General features: G+C 33.4%; 1 protein-coding gene across 3 annotated transcripts in view; it reads left to right on the top strand.

Moving 5' to 3' along the window:
• Window positions 1-27841, top strand: part of KIFAP3 (kinesin associated protein 3) — a 146780-nt gene that overhangs the window by 86373 nt on the left and 32566 nt on the right. For all 3 annotated transcript variants that reach the window (XM_015124832.3, XM_028850267.2, XM_077999637.1), the window contains exons 15-19: window positions 39-164; window positions 3976-4074; window positions 9041-9126; window positions 19940-20129; window positions 27112-27211. In XM_015124832.3, the coding sequence (XP_014980318.1) occupies window positions 39-164; window positions 3976-4074; window positions 9041-9126; window positions 19940-20129; window positions 27112-27211 (601 nt within the window). The remainder of the gene's footprint in view (window positions 1-38; window positions 165-3975; window positions 4075-9040; window positions 9127-19939; window positions 20130-27111; window positions 27212-27841) is intronic.

Genomic DNA, 27841 nt, shown 5'->3' with positions numbered 1-27841 from the left:
CATTTCAGTGAAAACTTTCTATGGCTTGACTTCACTAGGTGCTGCAGAAGATGATCTTGTTTTAGAAGTGGTTATAATGATTGGAACTGTATCCATGGATGACTCTTGTGCTGCATTGCTAGCCAAATCTGGGATAATCCCTGCACTCATTGAATTGCTAAATGGTAAATAACATTAATGCATTTTCATGTTAATGTCTTATTGATTTAACAGCTTATTGATTTAAATATTTAAATATGAAATGCAGAGTTTGAATCTGTTTTTCTCATTACATTGTTTTATAGCAACTTATATAATCAAGAAAAATGAATTAAATATACTACTAACTGGGATTGGATACAGTAATATCAAAGATCTTTAGCTTTCAAAGTTAAGAATGTTGCTATAAAGCAGTTCAGGACCAATTTTACAGAAGTACTCTCCTCACCAACCTTGAACAACTAATATAGTAGTCACAACTTAATCAAGGGGAATACATTCCAAGACCCCCAGCAGATGCCTGAAACTAAAGATACTAACAAATCGTGTATATACTATTTTTTTCTAAACATACCAATGATAAAGTTTAATTTATAAATTAGGCACAGTAAGAGATTCACAACCATAACTAATAATTAAACAGAATAATTATAACAATATGCTTAGTATCACTACTCTTATGCTTTGGAGCCATTATTAAATGAAATAAAGGTTACTTGAATACAAGCATGGCAATACTGTGTAGTTGACCTGATAATTGAGATGGCTACTAAGGGACTAATAGGCAGGTGGCGTGCATGTACATCCTGGATACACTGGACAAAGGGATGATTCATGTCTTGGATGGGATGGAGTGGAACAGTGGGAAATTACATCACACTATTCAGAATTGTGCATAGTTTAAAACTTATGAATTATTTCTAGAATTTTTCATTTAATATTTTTGACCATGGTTGACTACAGTTAACTAAAACCATGGAAAGAAAAACCACAGATAAGGGAGGACCACTGTATCATATCACTTCTTTTTGTTTGTTTGTTTTGTTTTGTTTTTTTGAGACGTAGTTTTGCTCTTGTTGCCCAGGCTGGAATGCAATGGTGTGATCTCGGCTCAACGCAACCTCCGCCTCCCAGGTTCAAGCAATTCTCCTGCCTCAGCCTCCTGAGTAGCTGGGATTACAGGCATGCGCCACCACACCCAGCTGATTTTGTATTTTTAGTAGAGATGGGGTTTCTCCATGTTGGTCAGGCTGGTCTCGAACTCCCGACCTCAGGTGATCCACCCACCTCGGCCTCCCAAAGTGTTGGGATTACAGGCTTGAGCAACCACGCCCGGCTATATCACTTCTTTCTGTTGAGATTTGTGTTGGTTTGAATTGGATCTCTTCTCTTGTAGAAATCTTATTTTTTAAAACTTGATTTCTAAGTTGGAAGGTTCATTTGGAAGCTGATTCTAAATGTAATATTCCCTTCTAGATCCAGAATTTATTGTCCTCTGAGTTCTCTGAACTTTCTTAGTTGATGAAAATGTTTTATATGTGTGGTGTCCGACACATGTAGCTGTAGAACACTTGAAATGTGGCTGTCACAACTGATAACTTGAATTTTTGAATTAATTTAATTAGCTGCAGTGGTTTATGGCTATAATATTTGACAGTGTAGGCCTAGAGTTTTCCCCTTGCATTTATATTGCTCTTAAGGGGCAGGGCTCATTCTTCTCCATATTACATACAAAATTTATCTGAATCTTATTAGGGCCAAGTTCTCTAGGATCTTACACATCATAGCTAGCCAATAGTCTAGAAGTTAAAAATGCTAATATGAGATCCCTGAAGAAGATACTCTCATCTCAGTTCATCTTGTACTAGGCATAATATATATGCATTTTGTATTAATTTTAATAGACTTTTAGAATATATAATAACGTACATAAATTGTAAGTATAGCTCAATGTATTTTCAGTGTAAGCACACCCATGTTGTTATCACTAATGTAAGAAAATAAAACATTACCAGTACCTTAGAAATGCCTCTTCTCCCTCCTCTCAGTCATTACCACCTCCTTCAAAGTGGTTAGTTTGAAACAAAAGATAAGTTTATTTTGTCACCACTAGATTAGTTTTGCTTGGTTTTGAACTTTATTATTTAAGTGGAATCTAGTTTGTTTTGTTCTGCCTTATATTTGTGACATTCATCTATGTTGTATACAAAAGTTTGTTCATTTTTATTGTATGTAATATTTTATTATATAAATATACCACCATTTATCCTTTCTACTATTGATGGATAGTAGAGTTAGGTTTTTGTGAGGAGGAGGACTATTATAAATAATGCTCCTATGAACATTTTGAAACCTTTCATTTGGTGCACTTATGTACTCATTTCCATTAGGTTCACTCATAGGAGTAGAATGGCTGGGTCACAGAGTTTGTATATATGTTTGGCCTTAGTAAACTGTGTGAATCTGTGGTTGTGCCAGTTTTCATTCTTACCAGTAATGTAAGAGAGCTGCAATTTTTCTACATCACCTCCAATACTGGGCATTGTCAGTCCTTTCAATTGTAGCCATCATACTGGTATTTCATTGTGATTTTAATTTGTATTTCCCTAATGACTAATGAAGTTGAGCACCTGTTTATGTTTATTGATTATTTAGGGATAGCCAATAAAAAGATGTGCCTATTTAAGCCTCTTGCACATTTTTCTCTTTTGAGTTTTTTTAAAATTTAATTTGTAAGTTCCTTAATATAATTAATTTTAATAAGTCATCTAGAGATAATGCCCCAATATTTGAAGTATACTTCTCAAAACTATAACATATTTGTGTTTACTTTGATACAGTCTTCTCACAGTCAGATCACAAATAATTAAAAGAAAGACTAGGTAGTTGGGAGGTGAAAGTAAAGACATGTAGTTGACAGAGTGAGAATGAAGATTTTGTGGAGAGCTGAAGAAAGTTGAAGCAAAATGACCTGCATCCTGGAATTACTGTCCCATAGTGATTATAATCAAGAGAGCTGAGATATTCGTAAAGTGATCTGACACAGCCAGCTCAGAGTGTTTTACTATGGTTTTGGTGTTCTCTGACATGAGATTGTCACAGGCAGAGGTTTTATAATATTCTTTTTAAGAAATATATGGATTTTCAAGACTAAAGCCTTTGGTATTAAGTGAGGGAATACTGTATACCAAGATATTAATTAATAGTGAGAAATTTAGCCCAATTCGTTTGGGAGAGTAGTACTTTGGCAAGTTAGTGAGGGAGATGATTTGGGACAAATTGAACTTTAAGGGACCCACAATTTATTCTACACAACTGGTTTGATACTCTGTTGACCTGAAACTCTGTTTCTAAAATGTCATTGAACTTTTACCAAGAGTTGATAGCAAACTATACTATTAAATCTAATTTCATAATCATTACTTAAGGTTAGATTTCTATAAGCAATTATGCTTTTTCCATTACATACTAATCGGTGGACATCAGCTGTTATGTAAATTACTCTTTGTATGATATTAAAGATTTATTAATTAGCCTTTATGATTATGTAACTTTTTTACTATTATAATTAATTAGATGGAAACTAAATTACTTATTATTTCATGCAATCTGTAAAGTTTAACTTTCTGAACATTATTCAACAAAAGGAAATACCTTTTTATAATAGTTCAATTTCTACCAAAAACTTAGAGTTTAGAAGGCATGATAATTTTTAAGAATCATTTTTCTCCTGCGAAGTCAACATTATAAAGACAAAATAGAACCAGGTTTATTTTACAAATTAGAATTGTTTAAAGAATTCTTATGATGGATAAAACAAGTGGTGATAACTGTTACCATTTTACATTAGGAACATAGAAGTTACTTTAATCCATTTCTGCTTACTTACCTCCTTATCACTTTTAGTTTTTCTCATTCGATATTATTCCCCTCAATTATTTTAAATTTGGTTTATAAACATAGTATTCTTTATTTGAATTTTTTGTTTATTTACAGCTCAACAGGAAGATGATGAATTTGTATGTCAGATAATTTATGTCTTCTACCAGATGGTTTTCCACCAAGCCACAAGAGACGTCATAATCAAGGAAACACGTATCCTTTCAATGTTTACAGTAGAGAACAATATTTCACATATTCAGAAAAGATGCATCTTTAGGTTTTTGGGGTTTTTTGTTTGTTTTTTTGGCAAATGTTGAAATAATGCTGAAAACACTAAGTTTTGAGATAAATTTACAAGATAACCTATTTTCCATGGAAGCTGTTGACCCCAAATCAGTATATAGGTAGAATATAATGAGAACAATTTTATTAACTTGTCAGGTTGTGATTCCTAAGAAACTTAGCAAACAAATCAGAACTTCCTTCTCTATTAACATACCTTAAGTATCAGAGGTTTCTAGGGCTATGCTTGGTCCTTTTCTAATCTTACCTTATTTACTCTACGTGAGAAACCACATCTATTCCCATGAGTTCAGCTACCAACTATATACTAACTATTTAATCTTGATAACCCCTATCTTGAGCCCCAGGCATTTGTTGCTAACTGCCACTTGGTTATCTTCCACCTACCTAAAGGGGCATAGCATGCTGTAGTCTAGAGATCTTTGTAAATCAAATAGCCCTAATTTTAATTACCTTTTGCTACTTACAAAGCTGCAGGACCTTAGAAAGTTACTTAACCTCCCTCGGATACAATCATATACCTTAAAAATGCCCGTAACATTGTTAAAATAAAAAGACCTCATACCTTGTAGAATTGTTGTAAGTACTAATGGATTTAAATTTTCTGTAATAGTTCCCAATACATAGAGGTACTTAGTACCTGGTAGTTTATCATTCTTGCATCCAAAGGGTACTCAATATTGGTAACATCATCTCCTGATAAGCAGAACAGTCCTGCCATCTGTATTCATTGTGAATAACAACATTGTCATCTACACAGCCTCTTAAGCTGAAAATTTTGGTATCTGCTAACTCTTTTACTATATATAATTAAATATTCATTTATTCACACATTTCTCAAGCTTTGACCATCTAAACAGATACTGGCTTATGTGTTAGATATATAAGAAAGTCCTTGACCTCAGGGAGTTTATAGTTTAGTTGGAGAGATAGACAGGTATAATATACAAGAAATATGAAATTATAATCCAGTGTGATTGGCCAGGCACAGTGGCTCATGTCTGTAATCCCAGCACTTTGGGAACCTGAGGTGGGAGCATCACTTGAGCTCAGGTGTTTGCGACCAGCCTGGGCAACGTAGTGAGACCTCATCTCTACTAAAAATAAAAAGATAAAAAATGAGCTGGACACGGTGATGCATGCCTGTAGTCCCAGCTACTCGGGACACCGAAGCAGGAATTATCACTTGAGCCTAAGAGGTCAAGGCAGCAGTAAGCTATGATTTTGCCACTGCATTCCAGCCTGGGTGGCAGAGGGAGACCCTATCTCAAAACAAAATTAAAAATTCTGAAACCATATAGAGTTTCTAAGAGTCAAGTCTGATAAATAGCAAGTCTAATTTGAGAAATGCTAATATGGGCTATCAAAATACAAATACTGTTCTGCCTTAACAGCTAAGAGTACAGAAAGTAATAATTTTTTTTTTGGATTGAGTCTCGCTCTGTCGCCCAGGTTAGAGTGCAGTGGCACAATCTCGGCTCACTGCCAGCTCCACCTCCGGGGTTCACGCCATTCTCCTGCCTCAGCCTCCCGAGTAGCTGGGACTACAGGGGCCTGCCACCATGCCCGGCTAATTTTTTGTATTTTTAGTAGAGATGGGATTTCACTGTGTTAGCCAGGATGGTCTTGATCTCTTGACCTCATGATCCGCCCACCTTGGCCTCCCAAAGTGCTAGGATTACAGGCATGAATAAATATTTTTAATGTGGTTTATAAACTGACTTTCCCAGAAAGATAAATTCCAAATACACTTTTTAACAGTGTTAAAATAATTGGAGTAAATTCATTTTTCCCCAGCTGTATTCCATGGAACATAATCCTTAAGTATTAATAGCTGCTTAGTGAAAAAAAAAAGGTTCTCTGATAGTAAATAAGTTTGGGAAACACTGAGTTAAAGTTAACAAGTTTTCTTGCTACAAGGTCTTCTTGGAACCTTTAATATGCTTTTTTGGGTTGAGAGTCTCTGAAGGTGTATTTTATGTGTAGAATTACTTAAAATTTACATAACTATAGAAGCCACTACAGAAAATAGTAAAATGAAAATGTAGTTTTTCTAGGTAACTTCTTTGAGAGACAACCCTATTTACAGGTCATCTCATAGGGTTTTTTGTGAGGACTAAAAAGTGAAGTATTTAAAGTACCTACCAAGTACCTGCACACAGTGAATAAGTGTTACTGCCTCTGTTTTGGGAAGTCTGTTTAAAATGTATACTTAGTACCTTATTATCAGAGCCCACAGAATTAAGAGAATTCCTATATGACCTTTCTTTTCAGTGTAACTTTCTTTGCATTTTACCCCAAGTTTAATTTCTGTTTTATGTCACTGAATCTGGAGTCAATACTTTTTGAATAGTTGTCCTGAAGATTATAACATGTTGATAATGGTGCAACAGGGAGATAAAGATCTGCTGAGTTAAAATTTTTATAAAAACTTTGTGTCTTAAAATTGGATAAAGATCACTGAAGTGCTTTTCCAAAATACAAAACACAGAAATGTTTTCTAAGCCAGGCATGGTGGGGCATGCTTATAGTCTCAGCTACCTGGGAGGCTGAGGTAGGAAGATCACTTGAGCCCAGGAATTTGAGGCTCCAGTGAGCTATGATCACGCCATTGCACTCCAGCCTTGATGACAGAACGAGGCTCTGTCTCTTAAAAAAAAAAAAGCTGAAAAATAATAAATTTTAAAAATGTTTTGGAGTTCAAAAAACACAATTTTTGTTGATGTCAATGACATTTAAATCTGTCATGTTACAATGTATTACATATTAAAAATTATTGAAATATTTTATTTCACCATAACCTTTAGCATTTTATTGTGATTCTCCCTATGAATCCAATATGAATATTTAAAATAAAAAAAATATATTAGGCAAGATTTTATTCCTTTTCTTTTTGTTAGAAAGTTCGATCAATATTAGTTGATATAATTTGAACAGAAAACTTGACATATGAGATAGCTAGTGTAGACTTATTTTAGATAAATATATGATTTATATTCAGATGTTTAAAATATTAAACTGACTCACACCATGACTCAGTCACATAAGAATTGAGAACTAATGCTGATTATATTTTTATATAATCTCAACAATTGCAGTATGGGAAATAAAATACAGCTGGCCTTCCTTATTTGGGGGTTCCTCATCTGCTGATTTAACTATCCATAGATTAAATTTATTCAAAAAGCATTCTAATAGAGAATAGAAATGCAACAATAAAAAACAGAAAATATGGTATAACAACTATTTACTTAGCATTTATATTTTATTAAGTATTGTAAGTAATCTAGGAAGGATTTAAAGTATACGGGAGGATGAGCATAGGCCATATACAGATACTACACCAGTTTATATAAGAGACTTAAGCATCTGTGGATTTTGGCATCATTGGGGGATCCTAGAACCAGTCTCCCATGGCTGCTGAGGGAAGATTATAATCCACATTTGTCTAGATTATTTTAGATTCCCCTTGAGAATGTTTAATATTTTTCTAATAATTTTTATTCTCACAAAACCATGTGAAGTATGTAGATGATTATTTATTCATTAAATAAAAATTTATTGAGCACTTGTTATGATCTAAAACCTGGGGTACTATAGTGAATATGATAGGCAAAGTCTCTGCCCTAGTGGAACTTATATTCCAGTGGAGAAAAGAGGCAGTCAATACATATTTTTTACATATTTTCTTAAAAATGAGTTTCAGAATGCACAAATACATTATTCTGTATATTTTTTCTACATTTTTAAATATACCTTTTGTATCCCTAAAAAAAAAAATAGTAAGAACCACTATGCAATATAGCCATGTAGCAAAACTGTACTTGGGTCCCCTAAATCTATTTTTAAAAAACAACAATTTAAGTAGTAAGTAACACTAATGAGTTAAGTCATCACTTTGCCACTAGCTAGTCATAATACTGTGTGATAAAATTTTGGGGGTATAATCAGTGATACAAAGAATGGTATGTACTTGTGTACGTGTGCTAGAGTTTCTTAGTAGAAATTTGTGGACTCTGTTTTCAAATTGTTTTAACTAAGACCAATTGATAGTATTGATGCGAGATCACAATGTTTTTCTTCACTTCCTCTTTTAGATTCATCAAGGTTTCTTTATTAATTTGAGTTTGCTTCATTCTGTCCCTTCTTTCTTACTTATTTGTAATTATACATTCCATTTTTTTTTCTTTTGGGATGCAAACGTAAATTTCGTCATGCATTGTCACCAAGTTCTAAAGGAGTATATCTTTCTATTTGACAGTCTATTATCTCCACTTCTATTTTCCATGTTATTTGCTATCCAATATAATAATTTCACTTGTGTGTGTGTGTGTATAGAGATATATGTATATATATATATATGTATATATATATACTGTTTTTTAAAATATATTTATCTCTTTTGAAATATTAGGTTGCAGCTTTCTTTTATGTGAAAATGTTTTATCATGCCTTCTCTTTTTGACCATGAATCTCTCTTGTTAGTTTTGTATGAAATTAGTTTTCCTGAATTTTTAGGAGAGCAGGATAGATCAAGAAGCATTTATAGCTACGCAACTATAGGGCTTCCTCTTTATTTATGTTCATGATCCTCATGTATTCACAAATGTGGTCTTGTACTTTCTGAGATTTACTGACTGTTTTCCTTACCCATTTTTATCTAGATTTTTCTCTTTTTTATGTCCCTACTATCCCTGTTTTTTTAAACAAATGAAATATTAAATGTTTCTAGTCATCTTGTATTAATGGTTTTATTTTAAAATTTGAGTTAAATTTCCATTTAGCATTTAGATTTAGAAAAATATGAGATTTTTCTAGTATTATTGACTAGCCACAATATCAAATGTAGTTTGTATCTTTAACCATTTTTATTCAGAGGCTCCAGCATATCTCATAGACCTGATGCATGATAAGAATAATGAAATCCGAAAGGTCTGTGATAATACATTAGATATTATAGCGGTAAGTAATTATTTTTTCTACACAAAGTATAATTGACTTCATCTTGGGGGAAAAAGACATTGTAAACCTATTTTAAACAATGCATTCAGTGTAAACCCAAATTTGTATTTTGGTAAGATTCAGGATATACAATGATAACAAATTTACTTTTTAAACATTAGTAAGTTCTTTAGCTTTCAACTTTTAAGTCATCGGCCCCTTACTTAAAGAAATTTTATAGGTATTCAGAGTTCTGATCTACATATCATCACAGAGTTACTTGTTTTTCAGATAAATTATTGTATAGGAGTGGGGAGTTGGAAGACAGTTCTGTCAAAACATAATCAATTTTGTGGTTTGGCCCTTAAATTTTTTTAATAAATCAAATCTTGTATCAACTATTTTTTCCAGTTAATTGATAGTTTTATTTTATACATACAGTTGCCGTTTAAGTTGCTTTGAAATGATGGGAAATACAAAAATCTCAATATTATTCATAGTTTTGGAGGTTTTTAAAGGATACATGACTAGAGGGATATGATCAAAGAGATGATCTAAGTGTTGAGTTAGAAACTTATGAACCACGCAGACTTATTGCCAGCAATTTTGCTGCCTACCACAGTCTTCTGCCTGGATTTGGGCCTTGTACCAGGGGTGTACAAGATACTCGATTATTTTAAGTATGTTTTTATATATGGTATATACTGCTACGCACAACCAGGTTGCTTTCTTTTTCAAACTGGATTTGGCTCACTTTTAGAAAGCTTATTGAATGTAGCCTACTCAGTAGTTTTAAAAGTTTAACTTTAGCTTTTTAAACAGATCAGAATAACATTTTTTTAAAATCAATTAATAACTTAGTTGGAAATCCACTAAGTTGGGTTTTCTGCTAGTGATATAATCATGAAACTAGACAATCACCATTTGGAACTTTATTGTCACTTTCTCACATTTTATTTCAGAAATTCATCTTAATTTGTTATCTGTTTTTTGGATTTCACTAAGTATCTCATTACTGGTGTAGAACTAAATGGATACATTGACATTTTAGCTTTGATTTCTAAGTCAGAATAGAGAAACTGTACATATTAAATCCTCATTCTATGAAAATATTTCACACATAGGTCACTGATCACAGGGCTTATGAATATAGAATATTTAATATGCCTAGAGAATAATTTCATGGCTCATGTACTATTTTCTAATAGATCACAGTGCCATTGTTGTATATAAAGTATATAGTATAAGAACAAGAAACTTCTTATGGTTCCATATGTGATTATCTTACTTGAAGCAACAAAGAAAGGAGACAGTTGTCATTCTGTTATGCATTATATTTAGCATACTTTTTATCTACCTTCTGTCTAGGAAAGGTAGCTAGAAGATAACAATGTTTAGATTAACATATTAAGTGTATGTGGTTTAGAATGTAAGTTGATAGTTCCAATACAAATGTATTTATTACAAAATAATTTTATTTCAAATAATTTCTAAACTCTGGGCTTAAGTCTCTCATCTTAAACTGGAGTCACCCCCGACCCTGTGTATCTTTTCTCTTCTAGATACTGTCTTAGCTCTCCTTCTTTCTAGTACCAAAGTTTCCAAACAGTTGTCTATATTTTACTTCCTTCATTTCTGCACTTTGAACTTATGAAAATTCTGGCTTCTGCCTCCATCGCTGCATTGAAATGGTGCTCACTAAAAAGACCATCAAGGGAGAATGTGAAGTTTTTGTTCAGTTAGCATTAGTAATGGCTAAATAACAAACTTTTTAAATTATTAGAAACCTGCTTAGGAGAGGAGTGGTTGATCCCTTGAAATTCTTTTTACCTCTAGATAATGATGTCCTAGTATTCTCAGACTGACTGTGTTCTATAATAATAAAAAATCCAAAAAATATATAGACAGAATGGGAATATTCTTAGCTTAAAACAATTTACCTTTAAAAAAACAAACTTATTTGCCACTGAAGACAGACAGTGCAGAATAATACTAAGAAAAATTAGATGCCTTGCAAGCCTTGGGGAAATATACTTTCTGGAGTAAAGTACTTGTCCCCCAAATTATGCAAATATTATACTAGTGAAGATTTGTTTAATGTAGTTGGGCCCAAGCCCTCAACTGATTAATTGAAACATGTGCGGTGGCAGTACCCTGGGTACCAAGGAGGATTACATCACTTGTTTACATGATACAGTCTCTGTGGCCTCATCAGCACATTGTCACCTGTGTGACTATGTTACTTGTAGTTTGGGGAGGCAGGGAATGGTGTAGGTGCAAAGAGGAGCAGGGAGGCAAGAAGAGAGAAGCCTATAGCTAGTTGGTCTCCCAAGGGAATTATAAGTCAGTTGACTATGGCCTCTTTCTCTTGCATGAAGGCAATCATGGGAATCATGAAGGGAAGAACATCACCTACCCCTCCAATCTAGAGAACTTCTAAAAACTCATGTAGATTTGTATCCATCAGTACATCCTCAGCTTTGTATGAAGTATTTGAGAACTTCAAAAATGCTCCCCTGATATGTCTGGTTTGTCAGACATTTAATACATGTTTATTAAGCACCTATTATGTGCCAAACACTAAGAAAGACCCTGAGAATACAAAACTCAACAGTACAAAGTTCCTTGAATATGAAAAATACCATCTAGACTCCAGAGAACTCCTGAGATACTATTCTGTAAACATGTGAACTGGCGTTCCAGAAGCAATACTACTACATGGCCTATCACTAGATTATTTGTAGTAACGGCACACTGTATCTACAGGGTGTTTACAGGAAAAGGGATATAACCAGGTTCTCTGGTGAAAGACTGATTTCTGTCATCTTTCTAGCCAGTGTATGATTTAGTAGTGACATAGGTTTGTGTCACTGAGATTTTGAAGGGTACCTCTTCCTTTTTTAATAACTCTTAATTACGATCACGGGCAGATTGTTTTTATTTTAATAATCTGGAATTAATAGCAAACTCTAATATTCTAAACTTGGAAAAGTAGGTGCTACCTTCATTCCAGACAGACAAAATTGTACTTAATAAGGCTGGTTTATTAAAATGAAAGAAACCAATGTAGCTTTAAATGTAGCTTCTACATCACCCGTTGTTATGATCTCTGCAGAGATAACACAGGCAGAGTTATCTTTGTGTCAGAGAGAAAAGGTGGACTTATTAATAATCTTGCCAGTAAGGGAGAGCACTTTAAAAAGTATCTTACAACATCTTGAAAAGAAGTTACAGAGAAGGTTTTATAGGGTTAGGGTTAGCGTTAGAACTCAAACTTTCAAGAGCAGGGCATGGGTAAATGCTGGTCACTTTTAATTGGCATGCAAGTTGGATGTGGGAGTAGTGATTTTCAAGTGAATTGTTGGCAGAAATTTCTAAAATCTTCTCTTTCCAGACCAAGCAGAACTGGTTCTTGCTTGTTTTGCAGTCTTGGTAAATTTTTTTATTTCCCAGTGTGAGTTTGATTTTTGTTTCCCATATAGTCTAATTGGGTTTAATGAGATAAATTTAGTTAACCCTCTTTTATAGTTCATTTTTATATTGCATAAACCAAAAGGCAGACATTTAGGATATTTTTCCAACCTGTTAGAATTTAAGCATATACACACATAATTTTATACATAAATGTGTGTGTTTCCTACCTGTTATGCATGTTACTTTGTTTTTTTTTAATTGGCAACAGTTGGACTTAAAAGAACCCACACATAGTATGAAAAAAAATTATGATTTCTTACTTAAATACATTTTATTTAGTTATTTCTTTTATTTTGTGGTCAAGACTAAAGGTCAACACTTGGGGCAGTCTTATTGAGAAATAGATAGTATGTGCATAAAAATCAACAACTTTATTATGTATGTTAAATTATGTCTATGTCTATCGATATTACTGGAATAAATATTTTTTAAGATATAACAAGTGTCTTGTTAGCAGCTACCACCGTAACTTTAATGAGCAACTAAATTACTCCAGACTTGCTTTAATTTTGTATGAAAAATTACATTAAATAAACCATATTACAGTCTCAATTAGGGGGCTGCCACATTAAAGGAAAAAGGAAAATCTGTTTTCCATCAGTTATGTTAGAACACAAAGCAGATCTATGTTGCTCTGTGTTATCCTATAGTGTGTTAATCAGATACAAGGTGTGACGGAAGCCAGTGACAGAGTTTTCATGATAGTGAACAGGCTCTGATAATAGGCTAGTTAAGGCTTCATAATGTTTCGGTGGTTAACTAATAAACAAAATGATGTAGGACTTCAAAAAGGATGGTACATTCCATGTAAAATCAAACCATCAGTCTTTCACAACACTTTAGAATTTATGGATACTAAGTGCTTAAAATCATAATGTCAGGAGCTGAGAAGAGAAAGAAATAAAAAACAAAGCATGTTTTTCCTTAAATACAAGTCTCAAAGCCAGGACACCAGGGTATACTCCTTGTGAAAAGAAGTATTTCAAAAATGAAGAAAAAACTATAATCCTAGAGTATTTCCACAAAGGCTTTGGATAGGTTTTGATGACATACCTTAACTGTGATTCAGCTGTGACATCCCTGAATTCTCATAATTATTTTCTGATATGGGGCTGGAGGTAGAGGGGAGTGAATAATAAGAAGGGACTAGAGATTGGTGGATGGGGTTGAGAGAATTGATTTTAATGATATATGTTGGTTAAAATTTTTTGACACTGGGTTTTCATTTAAGAATTGCTTGTTAACTTTTTAAAAGAAACTCCTATCCTACCAGTATTTTTTAGTTATTTGGGATAGTTATTTCAACAGCTTTATGAATTCATGGTATAAATCATCGGTTTTTATTTATAGAATGTTAGAGCTTAAGTAAATCTTAGGTTTGTTTCATTTTACAAATGAAGAATCTGAGACCAAAAGAGATTAGAATACCTTTAAAAGGTTGCATAATTCAGTTAATATCAGAGCTAGAACCAGAGCCCAGGTCTCCTGACTCCTAATCCAGTGTTCTTTATATTATACAATACCATATTATTAATAGCTATAAATGCAGATGCTGAAACACAGAGAAACTCACTTTGCCATGGTTACTAAACTATATTCATTGAGGATTCCCAGAGCACATACAGAAGATAGAGATTCCCAAATGATGGTCCATAGGAATATGATACAGCAAATTGTCACTGAAATGGAAAAGGGAAAAATATTGAAAAGGAAAGGTTAGTCCACGAGGGGGATATAATGTTGCTAACATGTTTTATTTTGGGAAAGTACTGTATGTCTTTACTTTGAGATTCTTTCTCACATTTTTTAGTCTGCAAATGACCCTTCTTTAATAAAACAGGAATAGTAGGTGGCAGTTGATTTACTTTTAATATTTGTCCCCAAAATGTGCTTTTGAACCTTTCCTGAAGTCCAAAACCATTGTCTTAGCCTATTAATTCACTGTACTTGGTAAATAGAATCTCAACAGCCATAAGCTAAAGTATTTCATTTTCAAGAAATCTGGTAAACCTTTCCAGAAACATAAACATAAATGGTCAGCATTATACAGCAAAACAATGCTATTTCATTTGATTCTAAGTAACGTTTACTACTAAGGAAAAAGAGAAGTAAAAAAGTTTTAATGAATATTGTGTTCCTTATGGCATATTTCATTCTAAGATGCTTTATTTGGTAAACAGTTGAAAACCTGAGGCAACATTATCACAAAGTAGAGCAAACTTTTATGGCACAAGTCCAATATCTTAATAATGTTTCATACTTAGCCTGTAAATGTTTTAAACACATATTTTAAAATATTTTCCAAAGTTATCCATTAATATTGGAGTTGAGAAAGTGATTGAAAACTGGTGGGATATAGTAGTTATTGTGGTTCTATCTTGCTGAAGTTTTTATAGGTATTTTTCCTGTAATTTTCCATTTTCAACAATGAAAATATACTTTTATAATCACGAAACTCCAAATATTATTTCAGAGTTATGTTATGACTCTTTAAGACTTTAAATGGAGAAACTTTTAAGGCTTTCATACTGTTAAGCCGAGGTTTTTGGGTTTTTTTGGGGTTTTTTTTTGCCATTTTCCATCTATAATCTATAACAAAGAACCATACATACATGTTTAATTTCAAGGCCACCTCTTATGAAAACTCTGCTTGCCAATGTAGTAGATTCATCATAGTAGGATTCTGGAATCATTGTTGGATCTTTTGCAGGATATAATTTTCAATATCCTAAATACACAGTTTGGTACAGAGTAGTGTGCTGTGTCGTATTTCCTGAGAGAAGAGTTGTTTTGCTTCTTTTCTAGAGCTGAGAAAATAACCATGGTATTTTTACTGTGATCCTGTAAACAATAATGCATGTTAATTAGTATGTTAGTCATAGAAATTAAACCTATTATTTTATAGTGCAAAATGCTTAAAAGTTAGAATACAATTATTTTAAGTAAGAAAATGATAATACAATCTATATCATTGCTACCATACTTTTTAGGCTTATAATGTCAAGAGATGCAATGGTTGTATACAGTAAATTCAGTCAAAAACTGATAAAAGAGAGGTGAAAATTTTAAAGGAATGTGTAAGGGCAGTCATTACATTTGGTGCTAGGTTCTGTACTAACTCACTGTCTTAGAAGATCATTTTTACCAAGAAAGTATCAAAAGTTAGCCATGGATGCTTATGGATATTTTTGGTTTGTGTGTTTGGACTTTTGTCAGATAGATTTGGTAATCTCTTTTTAAACTGAGCCTTGTATGTATAAGTTTTTTAATAAGAATAATGATGTGAGCTCGTAGGGTGATCAGAAGGCTAAAGTTAGAAGGGCAATTGTTTATGACGAAACTTCTTTGTTATACATTTTTACATTTATTAGATATATTTTTGTTATTGTTAGGATAATCTTAAAAGAGGATGTGAAATGATAACTCAGAGTAAGCAGGATTTTTGGTTTTGCAAAGCATTACTTCCTAGGCTAAATACATTTTGTGGAAATGTAGTTTAAGGATATTGTTATTTTAAATATTACCTACCTCTGTAACATTTCACAGGTATTAGTAGGAGTCAAGTTTTAGTGGAATAGCAGACCCCATATTTTATATGCTTTGGGCACTTGACTGAATTTTAACTCCTATTCTTACACCAGAAATGAGTATGCTTGAAATTTAAATTGCAATGAAATCATCAGATCATATGATTTTTCTGTCTTTTTCCTTGAATGAATACCTCTTCGTTCAGATTTCTAATACGACAATATCTTTCTGCAGCTAACTTTAATTGAGCACATACACAGACACACAAGGCAACAAAAAGTGTACTCTTGTGAAGTTGTATGAATCTTAAAGAGGTTCACAGTTATATTTAGCATTTAGGCTAAATAACTTTGAAGCTGATCATATGCCTATATTACACAATGAGGCATCGCTTGGTATTTTATTTAAGTTTGGAAGCCCAAAGCGAACCACAAAACTGCTTGTAACAACATCTCTGTGCATATTATTTTTCAATTCCCTCTTTCCCCAATACCCTCCCAAGTATAGCCAGCTCAGTAAGAGCATGACTGAGAATACGATGGGATAATATACTTACCAGACCAGAAGCTACTTCTTCCCATATCACTGCTTGGTCAACGACTTCCTCCCATATCACTGTTTACTTAGAAAATCTTAGAGCTGAAAGTTGTCCCTGGGGGTTATTTGTTATATTCTCATTCAATGAAGAAGCCGTTTTGCAGGAACCCTGAAAATATTCATTTATCCTCTGTTTAACTGCCTCTTCCACGTTGCTAGCCTGAGGCTTACAGTGCTGTAGTAGCCACAGCCAGCTGTGTTCCCTGGATCAAGTTACTTCAGTGTTCTGGGCCTCATTTTCTCATTTGTAAGATGTTGATAATTATAGTACTTATTTCAGAGAGCCGTTACCTGAATTAATTAAGGTAATGGCTAACATTTATTAAGTGTTCTCAATATAAGTTAACTAAATACTTTATATGTATTATCTCCTTTTGGCAGAATAATTTGTGTGTGATCAGTGATTGAGTGGTTGTATAAATTACCATCACATTCAGTCACTGTGACCACATCGATAATACTAAGGAGGTATGGCATTTGGATTTATTATTTATATCTGAATAGTCAATTTCAAGTATAGTTTAGTGTAACAGATGTAACTGAGGTAAAGATCTTCAGTTGTTTAATTATGAAAACTATCAGTTGAATAAAAAATGTCTATTTTTTACGTAATGTTTATGATAGCTCTTAATTTTATGCAACTTAATTTTAAATAATAACATTAGGAAATAGATTGACGGCTAATAGAAATGTTAATAGATAACTATTAGAAAAGAAGTCCCGGTGGCTCACGCCTGTAATCCCAGCACTTTGGGAGGCCGAGGCAGGCAGATTACCTGAGGTCAGGAGTTCAAGACCAGCCTGGCCAACATGGTGAAACCCCATCTCTACCAAAAATACAAAAATTAGCTGGGTGGTGGTGGCAGGCACCTGTAATCCCAGCTATTCTGGAGGCTGAGGCACAAGAATCACTTTAACCCAGGAGGCAGAGGTTTCAGTGAGCTGAGATCGTGTCACTGCACTCCAGCATGGGTAACAGCAAGACTCCATCTCAACAAAAAAAAAAAAAGGAAAAAGAAAAGAAGTCCCATTATGTGTATATACCCAAAGGAATATACATTGTTCTACCATAAAGAGACATGCACGTGCATGTTCATTGCAGCACTGTTTACAATAACAAAGACTTGTAATCAACCTAAATGCCCGTCAACAGTAGACTGGCTAAAGAAAATGTTGTACATATATACCATGGACTCAGCCATAAGAAAGAACGAGATCTTGTCCTTTGCAGCAACATGGATGGAACTGGAGGCCATTATCCTAAGTAAACTAACACAGGAACAGAAAACCAAATACCACATGTTCTCACTCATATATGCGTGCTAAACACTGAGTACACTTGAACACAAAGAAGGGAACAACAGACATCAGGACCTACTTAAGGGTAGAGGGTGGGAGGACAGCAAGGACTGAAAAACTACCTATTTGGGTACTATGCTTATTACCTGGGTGACAATCTGTACACCAAACCCCCATGATACACAGTTTACCTGTATAACAAATCCACACATGTATCCCTGAACCTAAAATAAAAATTAAAAAGAAAATAAAGTTTAATAATTTGGTAGCAAAATTGTCACTAGCAGTACTATAGTCAAAAAATATCCTCTACCTTCCCCAACTTCAGTTGAAGGGAGCGTCTGTGTATTTTTTAAATGTACAGTATAGAATATACAATCTGACAACTGACACTGCTGGGATTTGCTGATAATGTGAAACTTGAACAAGTTATAATTTTAACAAGAAAATTACAATAATAATTACATTTATTATAAAATTACAGATTTTATTTTTATCCCAGAAATGTATTCTGTGATAGTGATTTTGATTTGAGTCTCAGCTTGAGTTGAAATTGCTTAGCATTTGACTAAAATATATATTTGGTCTACCTCTTAGTTTTTGTGATCACCTTAATAGTGCTATTACCCTACATCCCTCTAACTCCTTTTTGACCGCTGTAACCAAATGTGTTTAAAGATATGACAGAGGAATTTAAAACCAAGAACTCTAACAATGACATGAAATATCTGAAGCCCTTTATTTTCTATCCATGCTATCATTTCTGCTGTCCATAAAGCAATACACTAATCAGTAGTAGCTGCACCCTATGGGACAAGTAGAAGATGGAGAAGTTCTGCTGTAGCTTACAGTAATTTGCCTATTTGTCCTTCAAAATCATTCACCAAGAACTTTCTCTCTGACAAGTGTTACAGATACACCTGTCAGTGAATAACCTAATCTTGCTCCATAGGAGTTTATGATCAAAACAAGAAGCATTTAAAGAACTAATTACAACTAAATAAGATCATTAATTTGTGGTTGGAACAAAAATTAAATTCAATTCTGGTATTTGTTTTCTGTAGTAAACCATTTTAGCAGCTAAAATAATACTTAATAGTGCTTTCCCCCTAGTGTTATCTAGACTAAAAGATACAGCAAAATATGTCATTTTATGGTAACTACCTGTCATTAGTGCCACAAATGCAGTTGACTCTTGAACAACCCAGATGTTAGGGGACCAATACCCCTACACAGTTGAAAATCCATGTATAACTTTTAACTCCCCTAAAACATAAACTAATAGCCTACTGTTAACTGGAAGCCTTACTAATAGCGTAAACAGTTGATTAAAACATATTTTATATATGTATTATATACTGTATTCTCAAAGTAAGCTAGAGAAAGGAATGTTTTAAAGAAAATCATAAGGAAGAGAAAATATATTTACTATTCACCAAGTGGAAGTGAATCATCATAAAGATCATCCTTGTTGTCTTCACATTGAGTAGGCTGAGGAGGAGAAAGAAGAGAGCTTGGTTTTGCTGTCTCAAGGATGGCAGAGGTGGAACAAAAATCTATGTATAAGTGGACCTGTGCAATTCAAATCCATTTTGTTCTAAGGGCAAATGTAATTACAGTCACAAGAACTCTTTGGAAACTGAAGTCTTACTGCTTGCTTAAATTCTGGCAATATTTATGTAATAAGAACTTATGAAATTTGAACTTTTCTAGTGTTTGCCATTGCCATTAGTAATCAATAATACAAACACAGACTTCTTTATGTATGTAATTGCTTTTCGTTGGCTATTATATAAAATAATTCTGAACAGGTATTTTTAATGCTTCCTCTGACCCAATGAAGGCCCCCCAAAATTCTCAAGAGATAAAAATATTGCTGTCTGAGTGCCAAGTGAGTTAGCTTATATAATAACCGTTAACTGTTTGTTTTCAACAGGAATATGATGAAGAATGGGCTAAGAAAATTCAGAGTGAAAAGTTTCGCTGGCATAACTCCCAGTGGCTGGAGATGGTAGAGAGTCGTCAGATGGACGAGAGTGAGCAGTACTTGTATGGTGATGATCGAATTGAGCCATACATTCATGAAGGAGATATTCTCGAAAGACCTGACCTTTTCTACAACTCAGGTGATAAACAAAGCGAAAATAAACAGTTTATATGCTATGAATAGAGATTTTAGTCTGCCAGCCTTGCACATTCCCAAGTTTAATTAGCACTTCTTTTACTTTATGAATGGTCTTCTGCTAATGATTTTAGATGTAACATCTATATATAAAAAGCAAACCTATTAACTTACCATTTTTTTCCAAGTTAGTCTTTAATGGAATCTCCATAAAAGGCTGTAGCCAGGAAAATTAATTGTTCTTAGAAGTTTATTACTTGATAGAATGTGTAACTTAAATGGACAACTTCAAGATTTCTGACTTCTGTTCAAAAATGTAATATTCATTTTTCTTCTGCATTTATTAAATGCATAATTTATTAATTCATCTTTTGTTTTCCAAGGTATTTAATCTTAACAGTTTAATTTTGCCATGGTTTTGCTTTAGTTTCAAACTACCAAGCTCTATATGGTAACTTGGGGAAGATTTAGACACTTTAGAGCAATTGTTTATTCTTTCTAAACTATGCTAATGTTTTCAAGGTAAAATTTAATATTTATGTAAATCTTACATGTATTATAACCTTTTTGATTCTGCATTACTACCTTTTTCCAAAGATGAGTTTGACACAAAGATTGGTAAGTTTTTGCATATTCTAGCTTTCACTATTTTGTACTGTTGCCAACATTAATATTACTTCATTGAAGTCATTTAATTGAGAAGAAGGAAAGGATTTCTATAATAATTAAGATCTCTAGCAAGTTCAAGATAAAAATCATTAAAGTGATTATATCTGAATTAGTGACTCACTTTTTTTTACCATGTATTTCTACCATGCATTTAGTGTTCTCAATATATGTTGTCTAAATATTTTGTGTATTATCTCATTTTATCTGAACAATTTGATCAATGATTGGATGATTATGTAAATTACTATTACATCTGATCACTGTACTCACATTAATAATATCACTCACATTTTCATTCATGTGTTTTCTTAATTGTGTATTGTGCAAATTTTCCATAGATATTATGTATTATTTTTGTATTTGGTATAGATATTTAAATCATGGAAAACTTATGCTTTACTCTGAAAATCAAATAGATTTCTTCCTAACTGAACTTTACAGTAGTTATGAAATGTTGCTTTGTGTTTCAAACCAGATGGAGTAGATCATTAATTTCAACCAAACAGAATTTCTTAGTTCAGTAATGGCAAACAGCTGTTACTTACATATTCAGTATTCATGAAGTAAGATGATGTAAAATATATATGATACGAACTTTTTTGTTAATAGAAATCAGAATATTCTTGGAATCAAGTTTCTTGCTTTGAAGGTTGATAGCTACCTTTCATAATGAATCAATTACCAGTTTCCAAAACCAGATAAAGCTATTAACCACCTCAGTATTCATCATTGTTGTTTTAATACAATTAAAATTTCAGAACAGATTTCTAAAAAGTTATACCACATTTCCAAAATTAAATTAACCTCTTAAAGTGAAAATCCTAAATATTTTTCTGATACTTTAAAATGTATAAGTTATGCTTTTGTGAGAAAACAGTTATGTATATTTTCATATACCAAAACTTAGAAACATTTAGTTTTTTTTTAATCTGTAGCCTGATATGATAGACATTTGACAGTAGAAATTACATGCTGTGAGTCTAAAACTAAATTTCTTATAGCAAGCAATTTTTTTTAGTTTAGTAATTATTTTACATACATCATTTTCCATGGATAGTCCATGGGCTAAATGAATCTCTGTAGCATTTCTTGATGTGTCTCATGGAAATCTAGATAGTATCAGCCTCCTTTCCTTTATTGTGTATGATTGTATCATCAAAAAACATCAGATAAATGTGTACTACTGCAGATTTGTTTGAATGCTTGAGCCATGTTTCTAAGCCTCTGGGTCTCCCTGAAAATTTAGGCTGTTTCTGATAAGAACAGCTTTAGCGGCTTTTCAGTCACAGAGGTTAAACTGAGTGGCTCGTAATTCCCTGGGTCTCATCTTTTACTTTAAAATGAAATGGCATCTGCTATTTTCTAGTCATTAGCATCACTCTGTATTTTTAGACTATTTAATAGTCAAATGTGAATGATTCTCCCATGTTTTAAAAAAAAATCTTAGTATTATCATGTGAAATACAAAACTAGCATCTCCTTTAGTTACAGTACTTTTTCCTTAGTCTAAAATTATTGTGATTGTAGTCACTAATTAATGTCCTTTGCTATCATGAAAATGAAGCTGTTTTCTTTAGTACTTTTACCCATAGAGGAAATATTTTGTCATTTATAAAGCCGTATTGCTACGACATATGTCTAAATGACTTTTTATTTTTTAATTGTTCTTCATTAATTGTAGTGAATCTTACTCTTAGTATGTGAATATATTACTGGAATATGAAGCTGAAAATGGTTTGTTCTATCTCAGGAATATTGTAAAAACCATAGTTTTCATTTACCTGTGTATTTCTGTGATGTGTCTTGTAAAGTATAGTCAAATAAATTATTAATAAGATGTATCATTTTACTTATTTCTTTTTCTCATATTCTATACTATTGACATCTATTTTCTCCCATACAGTCACAATTTCACCTTTAGTTCATATGATATGAATTTTATATTATTGTGCCCAATATCATATATTATATTTTATATAATAAAAATATAATTTTGATATTATATATTATTATATGTCCAATATTATATATATTACTGTGCCCAATATTATATTTTCATTTGACTTTAAGAAATAAAAAGAGGTCGGGCATGGTGGCTCACAGCTCTAATGCCAGCACTTTGGGAGGCCAAGGCAGGAGGGTTGCTTGAGGCCAGGAGTTCAAGACTAACCTGGTCAATGTAACGAGACTTCATCTCTACCAAAAAAAGGAAAAGAAAAAGAAATTACCCAGGCATAGTGGCATGTGCCTGTAGTCCCACCTACTCAGAAGGCTGAGGTGAGGGGATTACTTGAGTCTTAAGAACTCTGGATTGTAATGAGCTATGCCAATCATGTGTCCCCACTAAGTTCAGCATCATTATGGTGACCTCCTGGGAGTTGGAGACTACCAGATTGCCTAAGGAAGGGTGATCTGGCCCAGATCCAACAAGGATTAAGTCAAAACTCCCAGGCTGACCAGTAGTGAGATCATGCCTGTGAACAGCCACTGCACTCCAACCTGGGCCAATTATTAATAGCAAGACCCTGTCTCTTTAACAAAAAAGTTGGCCAGGCATGGTGGCTCATGCTTGTAAACCCAGCACTTTGGGTGGCCGAGGCAAGTGGATCACTTGAGGTCAGGAGTTCAAGACCAGCCTAGCCAACATGGTGAAACCCCGGCTCTACTGAAAATACAAAAATTAGCCAGATGTGGTAGCACACGCCTGTAATCCCAGCTACTCGGGAGGCTGAGACAGGAGAATCGCTTAAACCCAGGAGGCAGAGGTTGCAGTGCGGCAAGATCACGCCACTACCTACCAGCCTGGAAACAAAGCGAGACTCCATCTCCAAAAGAAAAAGAGTTAAAAAAAAAAAAAAAAAAAAAAGAACTGTATTTCAGTAAGAATATATGATATACAAGATAATACATAAGAAGATATTGAGTTTTTGTATTTTTTTTATTTCACAATGTTTATAAGCCAGTTTTTTAAAACTGGCTTTCAGAAATCAGAAGGTTGATAAATTACCTGTGTTGACAACAAATTTGCTTTGGTTTCATCATTGTTCTAATATATGCTCTGTTTTGTTCATAACTGTCTTTATCATCTTACTTGGGGCATCTCAGAAAGGTGTACTTTATAACTGGGGTCTAAAAGGTTTTATATAATTGAGTAATGTAAATGTGTATAATACTCTATAGCTTAGAGGGTTATGGTGTATATCATCTGTGTTTCCTGTTTGTTCTCTGGTCATTTAAATGTTACATGAAATACTTTAGTTCCTTATTAGTATCTTTGAAACAACAAGTTTAGAGTAGGAATTTAAGACACTCCTAGATTTATTTGGAGAATAAATAAGAAGCTGTGATTCTTTTTTAATATTTCCCTAAAGGAATTAATTTTGGTGGAACAATGTTAAGAAAACATAGATATTTTCAAAGAAGTTGAGATGCTTGAGATGAGAGGCTTTAATGGAATCTTTATACCTCATTCTAGTAAAGAAAGATTACTCACATGTCAGAGCTGCCTAACTTTTGTCAAGCCTTAAAGGGCACTGTAGAAGCTGCAGCTTTCTGAATCAACCACAGTGTCCTAGGAAAATTAAAAATGAAGTTGGGCACTGTAGCTCACACCTATACTCCCAGCACTTTGGGAGGCTGAGGCAAAAGGGATCTCTTGAGGCCAGAAGTTCAAGACCAGCCTGGGCAATACCCGGTCTCTAAAACAAATTTTAAAAATTAGCCGGATGTTTGAGGCTGCAGTGAGCTATGATTGTACCACTGTACTCCAACCTGTGCAACAGAGCAAGACCCTGTCTGTGTCAAAAAAAAAAAAAAAAAAAAAACTTCAGAAGTATAAATTTACTCTTTTTATTCACATAAGAGTAGACTTATTATATTATTGGACTAGTTGTATTCTGGGTTTATAAAATTTCTGGCTGAATCTTTAAAGTACAAAATTTTTAATTTGATCTCTATTTGATGATTGCCCATTTTCTAGTGCCCTGTATTCTGTTTATCCTTTTGCTACTCATTGTTCCCTTTGAAGACAATAGGCATTCTGAATCAAAAATAAGATGTTGAGAATTTGGTCAGATTTTTACTTAATTTCTGCCTAACCTGGATCACTTCACTATGTCATACTTTATAAGTATATAGCTTTTTACATAATTCATGTATCTTTTCATTTGTCTTTATTTGTATCTGAAATATTTCTTAGTGTTAAATTATTTTATTTTAATTAGCATGCCAAATATCTCTGTGTGTATTTTCCACGTGTGGCATATAATTTATTTTGGCATTTTACTTAGCTTTGTTCCTCTAAAATTGGCAGGTTTCTTAAACTCTGATTCTCAATTCTTTGGTTTTAATTTAACAGAGGAACTTGTTGATTTTTGTGTTCTTAACCTTGTTAGTTTTAGGCACTTTCACAAAGTCCTAGACATTTTTAAAAAGTTTACCATATAGAATCACAAATTTTTGTATGGCGAGAATCCATATAAAATTGATTTTTTTTTACGTTGCTTTACTGTCAATCTGTGGTGTCTTGTCATTTTCCATGATTTCATTTTTTTATGACTTTTCAGTGTTTAGCTGGTCTTTTTGATTTATAGAAACTTTAACTTCTAGTGCACATAAAAACTGGATTAAATATTACTGACACTTTCAGTAGAAGCTCAAGCAATCTCATATTTTAAAGTTAGTAAAGTAATAGGACAAATACCAAAGGCATCCATTAACAATTTGACAAATAATATGTCATTAATATATGATGTATAACAAATGGATATATATATCAAATGAGTAGTATGGGAGTCTTATGGAAATACAAAGTACCCCACTTAATTCGTTTGCCAACTCTATTACTTAGTTTTACCATTCACTCAATTTTTAAGACCCTTACTCCTAAACAGATTTCATCATTTAACTCTTACCTGCCTTTCCAGACTCAAATCTGTTACACTTCTGCCTCCTCCCCTCCCAAGTAGAATTTTCTGACCCCTCTATAGCTTTTACTGCCTCCACACTCATTTGGTACTTATATCCATTCCTTCTGTATATCATTTATTATAAATTACATTTTTAATTGCATCTTAAGTGTTTGTCTTATATTTCACTTAAACTAAAATTCTTAAAAACAGAGGTTATGTATTGTAAAATTATATATTTCCCACAGGACCTAGCACAGTATTATGCATGTGCTAAGTATAAAATTTGGTGATTGAATAATTTGCCTATACTGTGTGCCAAATGTATAAACAATGTGGTGGGTATGACCTAGCTAACATTTATCTGCAGGCCACTCAACAGCCCAGCATACTTTCAGAAAAGGAAACTTTGAAAGGCCTCAAAGCTATCCAAATAGTTATTACAAAAGCAATATACTAACGTGTTTGTTCTATGCATTGAACAACTCTGCAGCCATCACTTAAATCTTTTTTTTCCTCAGATTCTTTTTATTCTTAACTTACTCATAATTCTATCAAAAATAGGTTATCTAGATTCTTAGATTGGAACAAATGAGAAAGTAGCATAACTATAATCAGGAAAATGTCTTAACAAATACTTAAATTTAGGGAAAGAAGCATTTTATAAGCAAAGAAAAATAACTCAAAAAGCATACTAGTATAGAGCTATTTAGCATAGGTAATCAAATATATCTCTTAACCCTAGGGACTGTACAATATTTAGTATTTATAATGAATATTGAATAATCAAGAAATATTTATGTATAGTATATCCTTTTAAGAATATAAGGAGTATAAACTATATGAAGATTTCTAATGTAAGTTTGTGCATGTATTTTAATGTTTGTCACTTAAACTGTCATGTATTGCTTATTTAGAAATTCACTTATTTGGTATATCTGATTCCCTAATCATGCTACACTAATAAAGCTGTGAAATACAATAAAGTATTACCTTTTACCAATACCAAACTATTTAATACCTCCTTGCTCATATTTGTTCTGTTTCCTTAGCCTGAACCATCCTTGCTGTCTCTCCCCACTTTGTTTCCCTTCCTTATCTTTTTCTGTCTGTCTTCTCCACAGAAGACCATAAGCCTGCTTGAAGGCAGAGACTAATTCCTCTCTGTAATCGTATAGTACCAAATACACAGTAGATGCTCAATGAATGTTCAGTTATTGTGCTGCATTATTGTGAACCAGTACTTAAAGTACATGTGGTCATCTGTTCACACTCCCGGAGAGAACAACATGTCATGCTAACGTTTTTCTTTATAGATTAAATATACAAGTTATTTTCTTATTGTACTGCTTGATAGACTGGTTTTTCCTTCACATGTGTTTTACTGGTTACCATTTTTTTTCTTTCTAGATGGATTAATTGCCTCTGAAGGAGCCATAAGTCCCGATTTCTTCAATGATTACCACCTTCAAAATGGAGATGTTGTTGGGCAGCATTCATTTCCTGGCAGGTAAAGTTTTACAAGAAAAATCTAATGTGTGGGATCTGTTGCTTTTGGAAAGCTAAAATTCTCTTCGCTCTCCATTTCTCTTCTTTTTCATTTAAGAGGGGGAAAACCCTCAATCTTTTCAAGGACTTGTTTGTTTGATTTTAAAGTAACTTACGAAGTCACATTTTCTGTATTTAAAAAACGGAGATCACAAGGCCAGACGCAGTGGCTCACGCCTGTAATCCCAGCACTTTGGGAGACCAAGACGGGCGGATCACGAGGTCAGGAAATCGAGACTTTCCTGGCCAACACGGTGAAACCTCGTCTCTACTAAAAGTACAAAAAATTAGCCGGGCATGGTGGCGGGCGCCTGTAGTCCCAGCTGCTCGGGGAGGCTGAGGCAGGAGAATGGCGTGAACCCAGGAGGCGGAGCTTGCAGTGAGCTGAGATGGCACCACTGCACTCCAGCCTGGGCGACAGAGCGAGACTCCGTCTCAAAAAGAAAAGGGAGATCACAGATCTAAAACAAAACATGCTCTTCAAGTTGGAAAATATAGATTGTCTGTTGACACAAACAATACTTTTGCCTAATTAACGAATGCAGATTGTTTCTGAGTGTTTTCCAAAGCCATTAAAATATAAAATGAGAAC

This window comes from Macaca mulatta, chromosome 1 (assembly GCF_049350105.2).
Source record: "Macaca mulatta isolate MMU2019108-1 chromosome 1, T2T-MMU8v2.0, whole genome shotgun sequence".
In the NCBI taxonomy this organism is placed as follows: Eukaryota; Metazoa; Chordata; class Mammalia; order Primates; family Cercopithecidae; genus Macaca; species Macaca mulatta.
This window is presented reverse-complemented; position numbering and strand designations above follow the sequence as displayed.